Source organism: Hemitrygon akajei, chromosome 11 (genome assembly GCF_048418815.1).
Source record: "Hemitrygon akajei chromosome 11, sHemAka1.3, whole genome shotgun sequence".
In the NCBI taxonomy this organism is placed as follows: domain Eukaryota; kingdom Metazoa; phylum Chordata; class Chondrichthyes; order Myliobatiformes; family Dasyatidae; genus Hemitrygon; species Hemitrygon akajei.
This window is the reverse complement of record NC_133134.1, coordinates 117214934-117233437: the sequence shown is the minus strand read 5'-3', so window position 1 is coordinate 117233437 and position 18504 is coordinate 117214934. Positions and strand designations below refer to the sequence as shown.

Here is an 18504-nt window from a genome sequence, read left to right as displayed (position 1 = left end):
TTTTTTTTATTCCTCAAAGTCTTGGCATTATCTACAAGATGTAAAGTATCTTCAAAATACCTGCTAAACCCAGGACTCTATCACCAGATATAACAAAGACAGTAAGGTATATGGGAACACCATCATTTTCAGCTTCCTACCATATCCCATCCGTTCCCAAGCCAAAAGCCATCTTGACTTGGAAATTTATCAATTTTATTTTATCATTGTTGGATCTAAGTACTAGAACAATAACCAAATCACTACTTGATTACTTTTATCAACAGGACTAAACTGGTTCAAGAAAATGGCTCTTTACTACCTTCTCAGCACAATTAAGGATGAGCACCAAGTTCTGGCATTGCCACTGCCATCCATATCTCATTGATGAGAAGATAAATTCCCATTTTCATATATTTACCTCAACAATAAACATCAGTCATGCTTAAAGGACAAGCCTCTTATCTTGTCACCCTGCTTCTATTTGAATGCAACTCTAAGAATAATGAGCCTAAGGATGATGATTAGAAACAAGAACATTTGACTTACCACCCAACACAGAATATGAAGAATAACTCTTCACAAGGTACACTAACCAAGGGACAGAGTGAATAAGTTTTTTAAACTCTTAAGTTATTAATGCACCATTTCCTGTAAACTCTAACTTACATCAGTAGATGTTGCTGAATTGTACATGAATGAATGTAGCAGTTCTCTGCAATGACTCTGCAAGAATTGGTACTAGAATAAACCAAGCTGTTGAAGTTTGTCTTTCAGGTGGATAATGACTAGGAGTTATTAATTGTCCCAGACATGTCACAAGGATTTTCCAGTAATAGAGAGAAATAGAATTTAACTATTACCTTTTTTTGCTAAGTCTTGTGTATACCATATCACCATGAATCCACCTAACAACCAAAGTCACCACTCACAGATCCCTTTAAGATATAGGGAATGGAGGTAACTCTCAGAGGCATTCCCCCAGAGCTTTTAACTTGGAGCAGGCTTCAGATAGTATATGCTGAGGTCTTGCCCTCTGAACACCCTGCTAACAATGACTTTGGAATTATTTTTAAATGTCTCAGGATAAAAAATATTCAAATAAATTTAAGGAAAGAATAAAGTTAGTTCATAAATCCAAAAAACTTTTAATTAGAAATCAACTTAAAATGATAGCAAATAATTAAAATAAAATAAATATGCAACTTGCATCACACCTTTTATAGTTGAATGAGACTGTATTTCTTAAGCCAGTCAGCTCTGGCATTTTGCATGTGGATTAGTATCTTAACACATCAATACTCCAGTAAGAGATGGAGTTAGTGAAGAGTCTATCAATGGAGCAGAAGGTCAGACATGCCAACATTTGGCATCTATAAAACTGCCCGCTACAGGCAAACTCAATCGTAGTAAATATATCCATATTTAGAACTTCCTTCTGAACATCTTAAGGCCTAGATAGAGTGGACATGGGGAGGATGATTCCTATAGTGGGGGAGTCTCAGACCAGAGGGCACAGCTTCAGACTAGCAGATGTCCCTTTAAAACAGAGATGAGGAATTTCAGAAGGTGGGGAATTTCAGTATCTGTGGCAGCCAAGTCATTGAAGGTTGATAGGTCCTTGATCGCAAGGGCATCAAAGGTTATGGCAAAAAGGCAAGAGAATGGTGTTGAGAGGGATAATAAATCAGCCATGATGGAATAGCAGAGCAGACTCGATGGGACGAATTGCTTAATCCTGCTCCTATATCTTATGGTCTTATTTTCAGTGCAACTTTGGAGACACCATATTTTTCTTACTTTAAATTTAAATTGATAGGCCTAATCGTTCCAACAAGGAGCTGAGTAAATTTTTACAAATACCAGTGAAGTGTTCTATCATCTGTGAAATATAAAGGCAGATCAGGGAGAACCTCTGGAAAGTTGCAATTGGAGTCTGTTGATAATTAAAAATAATAATCAGGACATTTTTAAGCAAGTCAGGCACTCAATAATTGCAATAACAACTGGCTGAAAAAATGACATTAATTTTATTGGGAAAAGGTTTGGAATATATGGTACTGTGTTCTAGACTGCTGGCAAAATCATTAAGAGTTTCATACATAGAATGTTGCTTCTTCCTCTGCAGGAGTGAATTGTAGCGACAGTGCTAGCAATTTCAGAGTATAGGTCAAATATGTCTAATTTTGCATTGGATGCAGCAATCACATTCCTTTCAAATGTCTGATGATCAGTTAGCTACAGTAGAGCATGAGACATGTGGCACAAGATACTGTACAGTAAGCTATGTGTTCTAATTTATTTAAATGTGATCTTGAAGAGAGGCTGAGCCAAAAGCCAAAAGTAATAGTTTTTGTAGAGCAGGAGATGGAAGATGATATTTTAAAAGGTTTCTGAAGAAATGAGACACTGATGGTTGTTGAGGAATGTTGTTCATTTACTGGACATTTTCCATCAATTTCACCCATTCTGAAATGAAAGAAAAAGAAAGAAAGGAAAGGAAAGGAAAGGAAAGGAAAGGAAAGGAAAGGAAAGGAAAGGAAAGGAAAGAAAAGAAGTTTGATTGAGTTTAGCTTCATTGACATGGCTAAAAGTTAAATATTTCAACCAATATTTTATTCACTTTTGGACTTGTATACAAACCATCAAAGTCTAGTTTGCCATCGTTGTTTTTGTCACCCTCCCTCATGAGTTCATCAATTTCCTCTTCTGTGATCTCTTCTCCAGAGTCTTTAATTAAGACCCAAAGCTCATCCCGTTCAATGAAACCATCAGCATTCCTGTGCACCAGGTAAACATTCAGAGAAGTGTGTTTCATGGATTGGAAAACAGTTACAGAAAATAGTGTCAGAATAAATGGTTTGTTTACACAGACCTAAAGTATTTATGTAACTAGTAGAGTGGCCCAAGAGCCATTCTTGCTTCTCACTTAATTATCATTAGATAGTGACCAATAAAGTCTATGTATTCCAATTTTCCAAAGACATTAAAATAAGTAGTAGGGCATGCTGTTATGAGGATACTTAGATGTTGTAACAGGATATAGAAATATTGGATGAGTAGGTGAAAACTAGCAAATGGAGTTTAACGTAAGAATATGTAAGGTCACGCACTATGGAAAAAGCAATCAAAAGGCAGAGTATCATTTAATTGGAGATGGTTTCAACCAATGTAGTTTGCCTTGGGATTTAATATATGAAAAAAGACCAACATTTGTTTAGCCTGCCTTCTTGTAGTCACATAACATAGTGAAAATGGGGTCAGTGGTTAAGCTTACTAATACTTTCAACTATTGAGCCGACAATTAACCTAGGAATTTTCATTAGAATTCTCCAGCAATGGTGAGCTCTAGGAATGATAGATTTACTTCTATACATGTATATATTTGCTGAAACATGTTGCAAGTTACTCAAATTGATTATCCTAAAATATTATGCCTTCTATTCTGACAGTACACAACAACCATTCCCTTCATCTTCAACGTGCATGGTTGTTATTAATGGATACATGAATATGCCCAAAAATAAAATTCAATATAATATCATAAAATATTGGATGTGTTATGAGAAAATATGAGAATATTTATTAGGTCTCCCAACTGTCTGACACAGCATATGCTTTTCTGGTCATGCAAGATATCAGAGACAACTAGCCTTCAATACCCAAAACATTGGCTGTTCCTGAACCCTGGCAATCCAGTCCCCACTGGTTATGGTCAGTATTCCTGCTTCATTCTGTTCAACTTTTTGATAATATGAAGGTCTTTAAAAAGGCTCTTTTTAGCACTATTGCCTCATTTTCAACTTGATTCTAAACCTGTCTAAATCAGTAATTCAAAGTAATGGAAATGTGGGATTATACATGGCCCTGGGAACTCCACACTGTGCAACAGCTCTCTCTCAGTTCCTTATAATGTTCCTGCATGAAATTATGAAACTTACTTTTCTGCTAGTGATCACAAGCCAATATCTTAAATTGCTCTTCTTGGTTAGAGAAGTGATAAAGACTTATTGCTTCTCTGACTGAAAATATGGACTGTCACAGAAAGAAATATTCTGTCAAGTTTAGGATTCATTTTTAACCATGAAGGTCATCACAAGTCAAACTCACTTATCAAATATGCGAAAGAACTCTGCCAACTCTTCTTCAGATTTTCCTTTTGCCTCCTCTTTCATCTGGCGCACCATCATCACCAAGAACTCTTCAAAGTCAATGGTGCCGCTTCCTGAGATACATCGTGTACAAGATGATAAGAGGCATAGATTACGTAGACAGCCAGAAACTTTTTCCCAGAGTGGAAATGGCTGATATGAGAGGGCATCATTTTAAGGTGATTGGAGGAATATATTGAGGAGTTGTCAGTGGTAAGTTTTTTTACACAGAGTATTGTGGGTGCATGGAATACATGGCCAGGAGTGGTGATAGGGGAACTGAAAAGATGCTTAAATAGGCTCATAGATGAAAGAAAATGAAGGGCTATGTGGGAAGGAAGTGTTAGATAGTTCTTGGATTGGATTAAAGTGTCGGCACAACATCGTGGGCCAAAGGGCTTGTACTGTGATATAATGTTCTATGTCTTTGTTCTAAATGGGGACAGTAAATCATAACAGTTTGCTTCACTGTTAACCACCAACATTTGAGAACCCACCACCTATTTGAGATTGCTATCTGATGCACCATCAATAACTCACTCTGAGACGTAAGAAGCGAGATATCGGCTTTTATTGACTGGAAGAATGAACAACACTACATCCTGGAGAATGAGGCCAGGCTCGGGCCTCAATCGCCTTTATACAGGGGTCTGTGGGAGGAGCCATAGGAGCAGTCCAGACAGGTATATGTAGTTCACCACATTCACCCCCCCCCCTTTGTTTTAAAAAGAGTCCCCAGGTGGCGAAGTTTCTTACAAGCATATTTACAGGTTAAGTCTATCAGGTGGTCGAATCTGTTGCTGCGATCTACGTAGCTCCGGCTGTGATTGCACAGGTGCCAGAGGTGGTGATTGCACGGGTTCTGGCCGAACTGGAGGTGTCAGGGATCCCTCACGTGTGTGCGAGGCACCCGGAATATACGCGTACGAGATGCCTGGTACATGAGCGTCGTGAGGAGTCTGTGTGGGGCACGGTGTGCGCGGTGTCACCTCGGGTACAGGGTTCATAGTTACCGTGGAGTGTACGGGGTAGTGGTCTGCTGCTCCTGCGGGCGCCAGGTCACGGACAGAGACCGTGTCCTCCCGCCCATCAGGCAAGACCACATAGGCATACTGGGGGTTAGCATGCAAAAGGTTCACCTTGCTGACCGACCAGCGCTCGGTTGCATTCATGTTCAGCAACCAACAGCGGGGCAAAATCAAAAATGATAAAATTTTGCGGTGGAGAATAGAACTCTCCACCTACAATTATGATATCCTGTACCGGCCTGGCAGACTTAATGAGCCCCCTGATGCCCTATCCCGGGGAACGTGTGCTAGCGCACAGCTCGACCAACTGTATGCCCTTCATGCACATCTTTGCCATCCGGGGGTCACCCGATTTTACCATTTCGTTAAAGCCCGGAACCTGCCGTACTCCCTGGAGGACATCAGGACGATGACCAGGAACTGCCAAATCTGCGCTGAGTGCAAACCGCACTTCTACCGTCCTGACACGGCGCAACTTGTCAAGGCCACCCGCCCTTTTGAGCGACTGAGTGTTGACTTTAAGGGCCCCCTTCCCTCCACCGACCGCAATGTCTATTTTCTCAATATTATTGACGAGTACTCGCGATTCCCCTTTGCCATTCCCTGCCCCGACACCACTACCACGTCCGTCATAAAAGCCCTGCGCCAGCTCTTCACTCTGTTCGGATATCCCTGCTATATCCACAGTGATAGAGGGTCCTCCTTTATGAGTGACGAGCTGCGCCGGTACCTGCTAGCTAGGGGCATTGCTACTAGTCGAACCACGAGTTACAATCCCCAGGGGAATGGACAGGTGGAGAGGGAGAATGCCACAGTGTGGAAGGCCACACTTTTAGCCCTTCAGTCAAAAGGGTTGCCAGTCTCTCGATGGCAGGAGGTCCTCCCTGAGGCACTCCACTCTATCCGCTCCCTGTTATGTACGTCCACCAATGCCACCCCTCACGAACGCCTATTCTCTTTTCCCAGGAAGTCTGTCACTGGGACCACCCTACCAGTTTGGCTGCCGTCGCATCAATTTTATTGACTGGAAGAATGAACAACACTACATCCTGGAGAATGGGGCCGGGCTCAGGCCTCAATCACCTTTATACAGGTGTCTGTGGGAGGAGCCACAGGAGCAGTCAGCAGGGGTCTGTGGGAGGAGCCACAGGAGCAGTCCAGACAGGTATATGTAGTTCACCACACTATCGACAAAAGCTTTCTTACCATCTTCATCCACTTCCTCAATGATGGCATCCAGTTCTTCTCTGGTGGGGTTTTGCCCCAGGATTTTCATCACCTGTCCCAACTCTTTGGTGCTGATATCACCACCACCATCAGCATCAAACATGTCGAATGCAGCCTTAAACTCTACAGAACGAATTGCAAATAATTAGTGTCACATCATTTACTTTCTAATTCTTCTTATCCCATGAATTAACCTACTGAATCTCATCTGGACTACTTCCAATATGTGTATTTATCTATGAATGCACATCCTTGCATAATATTTCGCATACAGTTTGAGGAAAGGGAGTGCTTTTCTGGAGCACAACAACAGACCAGTCAGTACAACCAGTTTCCTTTATCTTCTATTCAGGTTTTATGTAGGACTGTTGCCACCTGAGGTTTAACAAGCTTGTGGGCAACCAGGTTGTTATTCATGGAAAGTGAAGTGTACTACTCTGCACTGATTAGGGAAAAAGCAGATCAATGCAAGTCAGAGATGTGACATGTTTTCTAATAATCGGCAGCTAGACAATTCCAAATCTTATTAATTCCTGTCACACATTTTATTTTAATGCCTGTTTTTTCTCCCGCTCTCTGCAAGCCTTCCCCATACTACCACACCGCCACCACTGGTTATCTGCTGTTACCTTAATTTATGCTTAAATGGCCTCTAGTATCTCAAGTGTGACCAACATTATTATTCACACAGCTCCTGCATGCTTACGCTTTACCTTTCAGTCTCCTACAACACTCAAGTGGGATTGTATGGTCCACGTGGTTGCCATAATTCAACAAGTGCTGGTGCAGTGACCCTGTCTCTAAGAAACCCAGGACACGCTCTGACGGAAGACAAAGTGAGCCTTTGTCTCCAGCCTCCACAGGTATTTGAATTCATTTTACAGACACCCAGGGAGAAAAATAAAATTGATTAGATTTTAAGTAAATATTTAGAAAGATAAATTAAAATATTTATTAAAAATTAAAGCACTGGAAATATTTGTAGTTATTAAATTGGGAGGAAAATATTTTTTAATTTTCACTTTTGCTTCTCAACCTGCAAGTCTAGAACCCCACTCAATTCTCAGATTTTTCTGCACTTCACTCTTTTCCCAGTAAGGTAATAAACTGTCTTTAGATCCATCTTTCCCAAGTGTATGACTTCTCACTTCCCTGTATTAAATATGTTTCTGAAATATCTATAGAAATCAATTAGTGGGCTCCCTGTAAAAGTAGATGAAGAATTAGAATTGGAATTTGGAATTTGGAATTTGGAGTTGGAATAGGGAATAGGGAATTGGGAATTGGATTATTATTGCACCTCTGGTGGAGTTGACATTTTTATGTGAGGATTAATTAGTGTATTATTCAGACAGACTATTAGCAGGATATCTTGTATAACAAATTAAGCATAAAATCAGTATTGTACACTGACTACTTCAAGATCAAGGAAAACTTCGTTTATTGTTGCAGGCATATACACACGGTATAACTGTCATAAAAATTAGATTCTTTTGCAATATCAGCACAGTATCTTGTATATGTAACAAATATAAATTAACAAAAATTTTAATTAATGTAAAACTTCTTGGCAAAGGTAAACATAATGATACTAGTGTAGGCTGGGAGGGGGAGAGAACATTAGACATAACTAACAGATTTGTTAACTGGATGTGTGATCTACTGTCACCGAAAGGGATACAGAGTGAATATGCATGTACAACAAACACTAATTTGGAACTGAAATTTTATCTGTAATAGCTACAAAAATGTGGAAATCATAGTATATGGAGTCATGTTGCATCTTAATGAATAAGTACTGCTTGTAATGTGTGTTGACTTTCTGGGACAGGTCCAACTCAGTAAATACCTTGGCTTCTGACAATTCAGTACAGATTCTGATATGGGGGCAAAGGATACTTGGTTCACACACACAAAGTGGTGAAGGAACTCAACAAGTCAGGCATCTTCTATGGAGAGGAATAAACAATCGGTGTTTCAAGCCAAGAATCTTCTTCAGGACTCAAAAGGTATTGGTCATTGTGGCTTGGTTGAGGTTTACCTTAAAATGTCTGTATTGCCACATAATGCTGTTTGCTTTGAGCACCACAACAGTGGGTGTTGGACAGTCACTGTGTTGTTTCCACCAAGAGCCTTCCCTCTACTTTCAGTGCATTGTACGGGCCTTCAGTAGGGGTTTGCACTAGAATGGCGGGATGTTCAGCCTAATGTGTATGTGGGCTTCATATTCCTATAATGGCAGTATATCAAACTTTCAATAAATCACCTCAACTAGCAGTGGTTTCAATGTGGTCACACTAGATACAACTTGACAATTAGCGTTCAATTTTTGAGCCTCTCTTTCCTTTAGAGAAATTTTTTGTTTAGTTAACTACTCTAAATGGTGAATTTGCCGATTATAGTAGCTAACTGTACCAAATGACAACACATTGTACTTGGTCTTGCATTTTCAGTGTATCACCAAAATATTTCCTTCACCTCTTTATATACAGAGCTGATCATCCAGCAGCTCTATTAACATACTGGACATTGACCTTAGCCCTCATTTTAGAAACCATAGGTTTTCTATTATTGCTGGTATTGGCATATATACAGTTTTAAGCATGGCTGCAAACTGACTACAGGGACACCCAAGTTTCTCCTTTATTGGCTTTTATTGCCTCAATTGTTTCCCTGAGAAACATTTCTCATCCTTTTGTTTAAGAACTGAAGGACGCTCAAGTTTTATCCTGACTCAATGGCTCAATATAACAAAATTGATTCTAAGCTGCAATCTTGCACTGTCACCATTTCAATACTTGCCAAGTTTAGCTAAACAAACTCATAGACTGAAATTTAATATTTACATGCATGCACCTGCTTATTTGCTTTGAATATACAGGTTAATGTAAAAGTGACTCACCTCTACCAACATGAGTGTACAGCTACTGATTACCCTCATTATTTCAAGTGGATTGTATTCCTTCTTTTTCCTTCCTTGTGCCAATGTTTGCTGTATATCTGTGAGTTCCCATGCAGTATTACAAAGGAAATACATAGAGCTCTAGAAGTGTGTCTGGCTTATTCAAGATTCTTGGGCTGAACACAAACTGACATTATACACACATGATCAAATATGACACACACATTAAACTGACTTACATTTACAACTTGCTGCAGATCTGAATTTTTGTGCCAGCTAGGGTCCCATCCCAAAGGCATTTTTCCCTCAACTGTTCCCACCCCCCTCACTACAGAGCAGCTTTCTTTCAGCACTGTTTTGAGATGAAATATAAACCCACAACTTTCTAATAGAGGTGAGAAAACTACCCAAAAGAAATGAAAGGCTTGTGCACTAATTTCAACTACAATGATGTGCTGGAATACCAGCTTCCAACTTGAAAGTGTGGTCATATATTCAATTTGCTGCTATAATAATTAGTCAACTGTATTTTATCTTCCACTCACCAGCGATCATTTCCTCGCTGAGGTAAGACCTCGCATCTGCTTGTTGTTCTGTCATTGGCTGAAAGAGAAGAGAACTGTTTTAGTAACATGAGGTACACACAACCACATTGTATTCTGAGCTTGGAATGATCTGCAGAGTGAGCTTCCAAGTAAAATAAAAACAAATCTGCACATCATTATTGAACCATTTTTTCCCTTTAGATGTATCTACTGATACCACCCTGGGGTTTCAAAAAAGTTTTAGTGGCACAGCTATTGCAGGCACGGCCTCCAAGTGAGGGATCCGGGCTTAATCCTGACCTTGGGTGCTGTCTGTGTGCAGTTTGCATGCTGTCACTGTGAATTGGGTGTGTTTCCTCTCAGTGCTCCAGTTTCCCCTCATACCCCAAATACCAGCAAGTTGGTGGCTGTAAATTGTCCCAAGTGCGTAGGCGAGTCAATCTGAAGGGAGTTGGCAAGAATGGGAAAAGGGAAAGAATCGGATTAATGTAGGATTGGTTTATGTGTATGGTTGATAATCAGAGCAGACTCAATGGGCCAGAGGACCTGTTTCTGTGCTAAGTAACTCCAGGACCAAGAAAGTTCTACTCCTCAGCACAAGAGGTTCCAATATGCACCAAGTGTTAATGTTGACTTTTGGATTCAGTGACTGGTGCCTTTTCACTTTCTGTTTTGATACAAAAAGTGGCTGCATGAAGCCAGACTTAACATCAAACAGGAGGTGATCTCCTGCACCTGTTCCTGTGTTTATCCAGTAGCAAAGATTATTTTGTTATTAAGTCATGATTCTCTTCACAGCAAGTGGCTGCAGAAGTTCATCTTCTGAAGTCCACCCAAAATATTCAACAAGTCTTTAACTTTTTCAGCTGCTGAAGGGAGCTGATGTGTTGTTTGAATTACTGTTTTTATTGTTTTAAATTTCAGCTCCATTGATAGAGCAAAACTTCAACCTTTCAAGTTCAAAGCAGATCCACCTTTCAACTAGATCATGGTCGGTGCATATCTCCCTTCCATATTGGGTTTCCTTTTTATGGAAGTGATAACTTTTTGTGAATTTTTAACTCTATTCTGTCAGCCATGATCTAATCAATTAACTGTTTCTAATGGGAACAACATTCTTGTATTTGCCCTGTTTAAACCAGTTATGATCTCATACACCTCTATCAAACCTTTCTTCACCTTTCTTACCTCAAACAAAACAAGCCCAGCCTGTCCTGGGTTAAAGGACTGTGTATGTGCATCAGGGGGAGGCAGGAGTCAGGCTTGTTTTGTTGCTGTTGGCATTTTGTTGCTTGTTGTGTCTTGCCAAGCATTGTGGGCAGGTGATGTTGGCACTGGAATGAGTGATGAGATTTATGGGCTGCCTCCAGCATTCCCTCGGGTGTAGTGGTTGTTAAAGCAAATGCCACATTTCATTGTATGTTTCAATGTACACATGATAAATAAACTGGAATCTTGAACCTCTCCAGCCTAATCTAATGGCTGCCAACAGAAACTGCAAATTTAAAAGTACAAATGATAATGCTGGAAACACTGAGCAGTTTGGGCAGCAACTATGGAAGGTGAAACAACCAACATTACAGTTTGAAGATCCTTCATCAGAACTAGGAATTGGAAGCATTAACTCAGTTTCTCTTTCCACAGCTGCTGCCAGACCTACTTAGTGTTTCCAGTAGTTGAAACTACTTGTTCCCAGACCATTCCAGTACATTCCCTACATCATAGGTGTCCATTTTAGGCACAGTTGTCCAGCTGCGACGTAACCAAATAACATGCATATTCAATATGCAGTACATTCAGCTGCCACAATATTAGATACCTTATAAAGTGGCCATTGAGTGTTTGTTCATGGTCTTCTGCTGCTGTAGCCCATGCACTTCAAGGTTTGACATGTTGTGCATTCAGAGATGCTCTTCTGCACCCATGGTTACTGTCACCTTCCTATCAGTTTGAACCTGTCTGACCATTCTCCTCTGACTTCTCTCACAAACAAGGCACTCGCTGGTTTTTTTTTTGTTTCTCACACCATTCTCTGTAAACTCTAGAGACTGTTGTATGTGGAAATCACAGGAGATCAGCAATTTCTGAGACAGTCAAACCAGCTTTTCTGGCACTGATAATCGTTTCAGGGTCAAAGTCACTCACATCACATTTCTTCCCCATTCTGATGTTTGGTTTGAACAACAGCAACTGGACCTCTTGGCCATGCCTGCATGTTTTTATGCATTGAGTTGCTGCCACATGCTTGGCTGATAGATATCTGCATTAACAAGCTGGTGTACCTAATAACATGGCCACTGAGTGTAACTTCAGTGCTTTAGTCCTTTGATGCATGACTCTCAGACTCCATATAAAAAATCGGCCACACAACAAACTTTCTCTGGTACTTTCAAAAAGTCATGCACATTGCCCTATTTTCCTGTTCTGTTACAGAACATTCAGAATATATTGACACTCTTTATTCTGTCTGTCAAAGTGTATCACCTCAAACTTTCCACTCTCTCTATGCCCCTTTCCAGAACACTAGTATCCTTATCCATGTATACCACTCTTCTAACCTTTGTGCCATCTGCAAATTTTGAAGTTTTACTCTGCATCCTCATTCCTAAGCTAATAATATACATGTGAAAATCAGAGCAGCCAAAATAAATCCCTAGGAAACATTTTCTGTCCGCCATCTTCTAGTCTGGGAAACAACAATTTAGCACTATTCTTTGCTTTCTGTCTCTGAATCTATTCAATATTCTTAATTCCACAGGACTCAGTTTTGCCAACCAGTCTGTTGCATATGTCTTTATTGAATGACTTCTGAAACTATGTAGATGCCATCAACTGCAGTTCATTTCATGAGCCATCATTGTTGCCTCTTCAATTAAAAAAAAATCAAGCCATTTACACAGAACAAATGATTTTAATCTAGGGTGGCTGTGCTCTATCATCTCCAACTTCTTCCTTTGTCAATTATTTTAATTCCTTGTTCACTATAGATGATTAACTGTTTGTTGAACCCACGTACAACATAAATTAGAAGTATCACCCCAAGCTGGGAAGATGAATGTCACGCAATGATCCTGAAACTTTCTACAGTTAATTTCTCTGGCTGGTAAATTTTGAATATATATTGCACACGTTATCCAAAAGTGAGATTCTCTTTTACAAGACATACACAACACCAGGTTTATTTGAACGCACCAAATTCAATACAATCACACGCCTGCAATTTATTGCCCTGACAGTGTTCTTACTGCTATGATAATTCAATACATGGCAGTAAATACCATGATCCACTAGATCACTGCCCAATCTTAGTCCAGTATTTGCCACAGCCAAGGAGTCTCTGCTTCTATAAATGGTAGTTCTAGCAGTAGAGTCTTAAAATCTTGTGACTAAATTTAGCTCAAGACATTGCAGCCCTTCTTGTAGCCTTTTACAGATGCTCCCTTCAGAAACTCCTGAGGACAGTCAGCTCCTGCTTCTTTTATTACATTTGGCCTTTTTCCAATGCAAAATCCGCATCATGGAATATAATGGTGTTTTAGTCCTTGTTGAATTGCATGCCAAGCCATCCGAAAAAGATAAAGGTAGTCCAACATCTGAAATCGTATTTTTATTATATCAGTTTTTAGCAATCTGAATTTCATTAAAACATGAAATATGAAACATGAATATGAAAACAATAGCATTTAATGTCTTTCTCAAATTGTCATTGAGAAGATGGTATCTAGTGCCTAAATGTATTCTAATTCCAGGATCTGACACTTCAAGAGATGAAGGAGCCACAATACATATTCAATTCACAGATCTGTCTGCTGAGTTGATTTTAAAAATGTGCATTTTGGAGAAGCCTTTGCAAGTTTTCCCATTACATTGTATGTGGAATCTGAGATGTCTCATGTGGTAAATGCTTTTACCCCTGGGAGCATCAGGTTTCTCAGTGATCCAGACAAATGAACAACATTCTGTCATCTTTCTGAAATGTCTTCATGTAACTTTGGTAAGTCAGGAAATGAATCACTCAGAGTAGAATATGGTTAAAAGTGTTAGTAACAGGGATGATCCATTGAATTTTTAGTCAATGATGGTCCCTGGTAAGTTGACAACTATGATTACAACAACGCTGTTCAATCACATCTTACCTTAGTTGTTCATTTGGATCTGATCCTCTTTCTAAATTTTTGACAAATGATGCTCTCTTAATGTTCCGTTTTATTTTTACGTTTTGAAATGCCCTTTCCTTTGGCATGCGTGGTGACAACAACCCCTCAGTATGATTTAACCGGTCCCACAATAACCCACTGACTCCCCACAGCAGCAAGCCCAGTCTAAGAAAATAAACACATCACCTTCAAAACCAAAGAGAGATGTGGCAAGTTTCATAAGCTGAGCATTTAGTAAGAGATAAAGGAAAGGATGAAGGCTTTACATGATCAGTATACAGGCACCGGACGTGGCAAATTCAGCCCAAAGCCTAAATCTTCATTCCAAATAAACTGATCTGCACTTCAATATTGATTAACCATTTCACTTCCTCTGCCCCTGAGTACTTTTCTCGAAGCAAAAAAAAATATGCATTGAGAGCGCTACACAAAATCAGTAATGCGTTGGAGAAGTGGATAAATCCCAATGCCAAGAAAACAGGAATGAAGGAAATAATTTGGAGGTGGGTGAACTAATCAAAATTTATCAGCTGTCTGTATATTAAATCACATCTTCACATTGCCAATAATAACACCAAACAAAACAACATTTCTTTAACATGAATTTCAAGTTTGCAATCCACTTGAAATAAACATAAAATGTTCAGTTTCAGCCTCTCACCAGTCACTTTGCGCAACATACATTTTACACGCACGAGAAAAAAAAACACGTCCGATGAACACCTGTGAACTCGGCAGATAAATCCCGAGGCTTCTCCATCCTTCAGGTTGCTTCTAAGCAGTGAAGTTATGCCCGGGACGATTTGGCTTACTGTTATGTTCAAGAGCGTTGCAGAAAAGTAAAGGTGCACATTTCGTCAATAATCATTGACATAAAGTCCTTCCAAGCTATTTATTCCAACCCTTCGTTTTGCCGTAAATATGTTGGGGAAAGACGAAGAAAGTAATTTCTTACCTCGGCTTTTATTTTTTGACAGCCTCTACTCCTGACTTCGGCAGCAGCAACAATATTAATGTCACTTGGTCTGTAAATTTACCTCAGTAAACTAGCCGACGTCGGCTTTCTCCAACAGCAAATCAGCTTGGGGTAAGAGGGTTATTCTGCTGAGTACGCAGAAAAGATGCAGGAAGCAAAGTGTGAAACGGAGAACATCCGGATCACACCGCAACTATATAAAAGATGCAGATTTAGAAGCAAATTTAACCTCCCCCGTAAACTGGCCAGATTATGTGCGATGCTAGAAGTACACATTTCTCGATTTTTTTCCTGTAATAACATCACCGGAGGTAGTTTTGGGGAGAGTACAGACGTGTTGGTGGGAGTGAGTTTGGTTTTAGGTATCTCACCATGTCCTAGTAACAACATTTCACTCGTCCAGATTGGGCACTTTGTTCACAAGAAGCATAGTATTTGATAAATGACCTTGATAGCCCGCATGGGTAAGGTGGGCCGAATGGCCTGTATCTGCGCTTTATGATTCTCTGCGGTACATGGATGCCACAAACACAAGATATCTGTAGATGTTGGAAATCCAGAGTAGAGCACACAAAATGTTGCAGAAACTTAGCCTCTATGGAAAGGAATAAACAGTCGACGTTTCGGGATGAAGTGTCTCGGCTGGAAACGTCGGCTCTTTATTCCTCTCCAATAGATGCTGACTGACCTGCTGAGTTTCTCCAGCATTTTTTTTTGATTATGTTAACACGGATGCCATATTATATTGCATGGCAGCACACTCAACGGTGGATCAAAGAAAATGATTTAATAACAGTTACATGACTGTTTCAGTTCTATAGCAATATCAATAATCCAATAACTCGGACTAGATTCTGAGTCTGAAGATTCACTGGGTGGCAGTAGATATCACAAAGGCAGATTTCATGCCGCAACAGGACGGTCCCGCAAGGCAAGAATATATCGGATATTTTTAACTGGAAGAATTAATCCACGCCATATAGGGAAAACCCCTCCATTGCAGGTTTAAATTAATCAGGGGAGAGCCTGCAGTTTGAAGTGATCAGCAAGTTTGGATACATGTGGTGTGCCGACAGACTGATAATGCTACACGTTTTATTTGATACACACCACCGTTATTTTAATAACCAGTTAAATCAGTCTTCATTTAACATAGCCTAAGTCTGAGGTTTTATCCAGTCAATAAGACAAATGCTATTTGTTTGTATACTTACTTTTCTTTCAATCAATGAGAATGTTTGTCGATGTTCTCAGCAGAGTATCAGCATATAATTTTGTCATAATTACTCAGGAGTGTTTAATATGATTCTGGAGGATGGAATAAAATTATAACCAGGTGGTCTTTTTTTTTTGGAATTGTGCTGTTGAAATGCAACGTGTCTACAACACAGACGGGTTCTACCACTCGCGCTTTTTCTGCGAACATTTCGAAATCTTCTAGCCCTTTAAAGGAGGAGAAGGCGGAAAACTCGAAGCTCCCAAATGAGCAACTCTCTTAGCTCAGGAACTTTAGCCATAGGAATGTGCCTCGTAAGTGAAGGCGCCGTCCGTTTCACGCTATTTATAACGCGAATCTTAGACTTTTTCTCTGTTTCGGTTGCTCTTCCATGTACAGCAGATCGGCTGGAGCTCCCAGTGAGAATCACAGCAAACATGGGAAAATCGTTTACTTTTTTATTATTTTAATGTTATCATACTGATAGGGCTTTGAAAGTAGCAGTGCTGATTTGGGAGGCTGTGCTGAGTTAAAGTCTTTGTTTTCTCTGGTAGCGTTTCTTTTGTAGCTATCAAATTGTTGAGAAAACATTGAAATAAATTTCTTTCTAATGCATGCTGGCTATACCGCTTAAATTTGTCAATGGTAAAATGATTTGAAAATGAAAAAAAAACATCCTACAACATGCATACTTGAAATGTCAAAATTTACTTTTCGTTTAAAAAAAATCAAAGCTACTTTGCTGAAAAATCAGACGTCGACTTTCTGCTATTACGCCATCCGACGGTTCTACGGAACCTGGCTGCAGGTAACACTACCTTCTCCGTGTTGTGGTAAGCGCTGGGCGACCATCACCGTTTGTTGCCGCTAAATTCCTTTCCGGCTGCTTGTTTAACTTGAATGCTGAATAATTATTTTCTACTGATAATTATCTTTTATTGTAGTTTCTGACCGTCCGCCATGATATATTAAAAATATTTGAATATTTAGATTTGTGCATAGTTACTATCTTTCTCTATTTAAAATATATATTGATAACTGTATATTATTATATACACCACAGGAGCGATTTCCATACAATCTGGATGAGTTCAGCATGATGCTGTAATAAATGAAACAATAGACTGGAAATATTAATTTAATGACTTTTGCTTACCATTGTCCTGGTTTATTTGGACGGCACAGAAACTCACGTAAAAATGAAACTCCTCTCCTCCACAACTCCCCACTCGAAAGCAAGACTTTTTTTGTCCTCAGCTTTTAACCTGCCCTTTTTCTTTAATTAGCCGAATACCCAGTGAGATTTCAGGATCTGTGACCTTGCTTTCTGAAAAGCCAATAGTGAGATTCCCACTCTGACACGTGTCCTCTCTTAACAACCAAATGAGGGAGGTCACTAGCCGAAAAAGATATATAACGTGCCTGATTCAGTCCAAATTCCGGGGCATCTCAGGTATGTGACTGTGATTTGAAGAACCATTCAATTCGCTGACTATTTGAAGCCAGTTAAACGTTGTTTTATTTCATCTTCACTGTTTTCTTCGCATTGTTTTATAACATATCCTTCGCATCATCAGTTAACAGTATAAATTCACTCTTGGTACCAAGATGTACGGACAGACGCGTCCTTATATTCTTTAGTAAAGGGATCTCCCATTTCAAGAATTCGAGTTTTAGCCCAGACAATTACAAGAACAAAGCAAGATTAAAGTAACACAAACACAGGCAATGCTGGAGGAACTCTGCACGTTAGGCAGCATCAATGGAGATGAATAAAGGACGAGAAGCTTAAGTCTATAAAAACAAAACAGACGAACTGGCAACTGAAAAGGGACATCTTAACACTTCAGTCTCTCCGTTTAGTCCCAGAAGAGTACAAGAAACTGAGACTGTATTTGGCTCTTGGGTGCAAGGTGAGGACTTTTCAGCATGGGTTGTGTTTGGTCGGGATTAGGAGGCAAAAATTAGGACGAAAATAAAGATTTACTGTAATGATTAGCATTGTAACGTAGAATGGGTCCAGAACTGCCGTGTTCCATTCTGTCAGAACCGCCTATTAAATTGTAACATTGGATCCACAATGTTTGTATGAAAATGCCTTTTAAAATGGGCACAAGCATAGACTGATTTCACCATCGTGGTGAAATTTTGAAAGAGTAAAACGGGGTTTTCAGAAGAAACAGCGAATCGCAGTTTCCACCAGAAAACACAAAGAACTCCCTGTTCGAATTAGTAATACAATGCTAACAGAATTTATGTCCCCGAAACGGTCGACTGTTTTAGCAAACAGTGGGAAGATATAATTTTTTTTTCAAAATGCATC

General features: G+C 39.7%; 1 protein-coding gene across 2 annotated transcripts; it reads right to left on the bottom strand.

The window, feature by feature from the left end:
- Positions 1-1990: 1990 nt before the first annotated feature.
- Positions 1991-17439, bottom strand: LOC140735957 (troponin C, skeletal muscle-like). 2 transcript variants are annotated; one of them, XM_073061579.1, is made up of 6 exons: positions 17338-17439; positions 9833-9890; positions 6365-6508; positions 4090-4204; positions 2623-2759; positions 1991-2448 (listed from the first exon to the last, which is right to left on the bottom strand). In XM_073061579.1, the coding sequence occupies exons 1-6, from the start codon at positions 17338-17340 to the stop codon at positions 2417-2419; spliced, it is 489 nt and encodes a 162-aa protein (XP_072917680.1). In that variant the 5' UTR covers positions 17341-17439; the 3' UTR covers positions 1991-2416. The 2 variants fall into 2 exon arrangements, with proteins under 2 accessions (XP_072917680.1, XP_072917681.1); XM_073061580.1 differs by lacking the exon at positions 17338-17439 and adding an exon at positions 14945-15044.
- Between the last annotated feature and the right edge of the window lie 1065 nt (positions 17440-18504).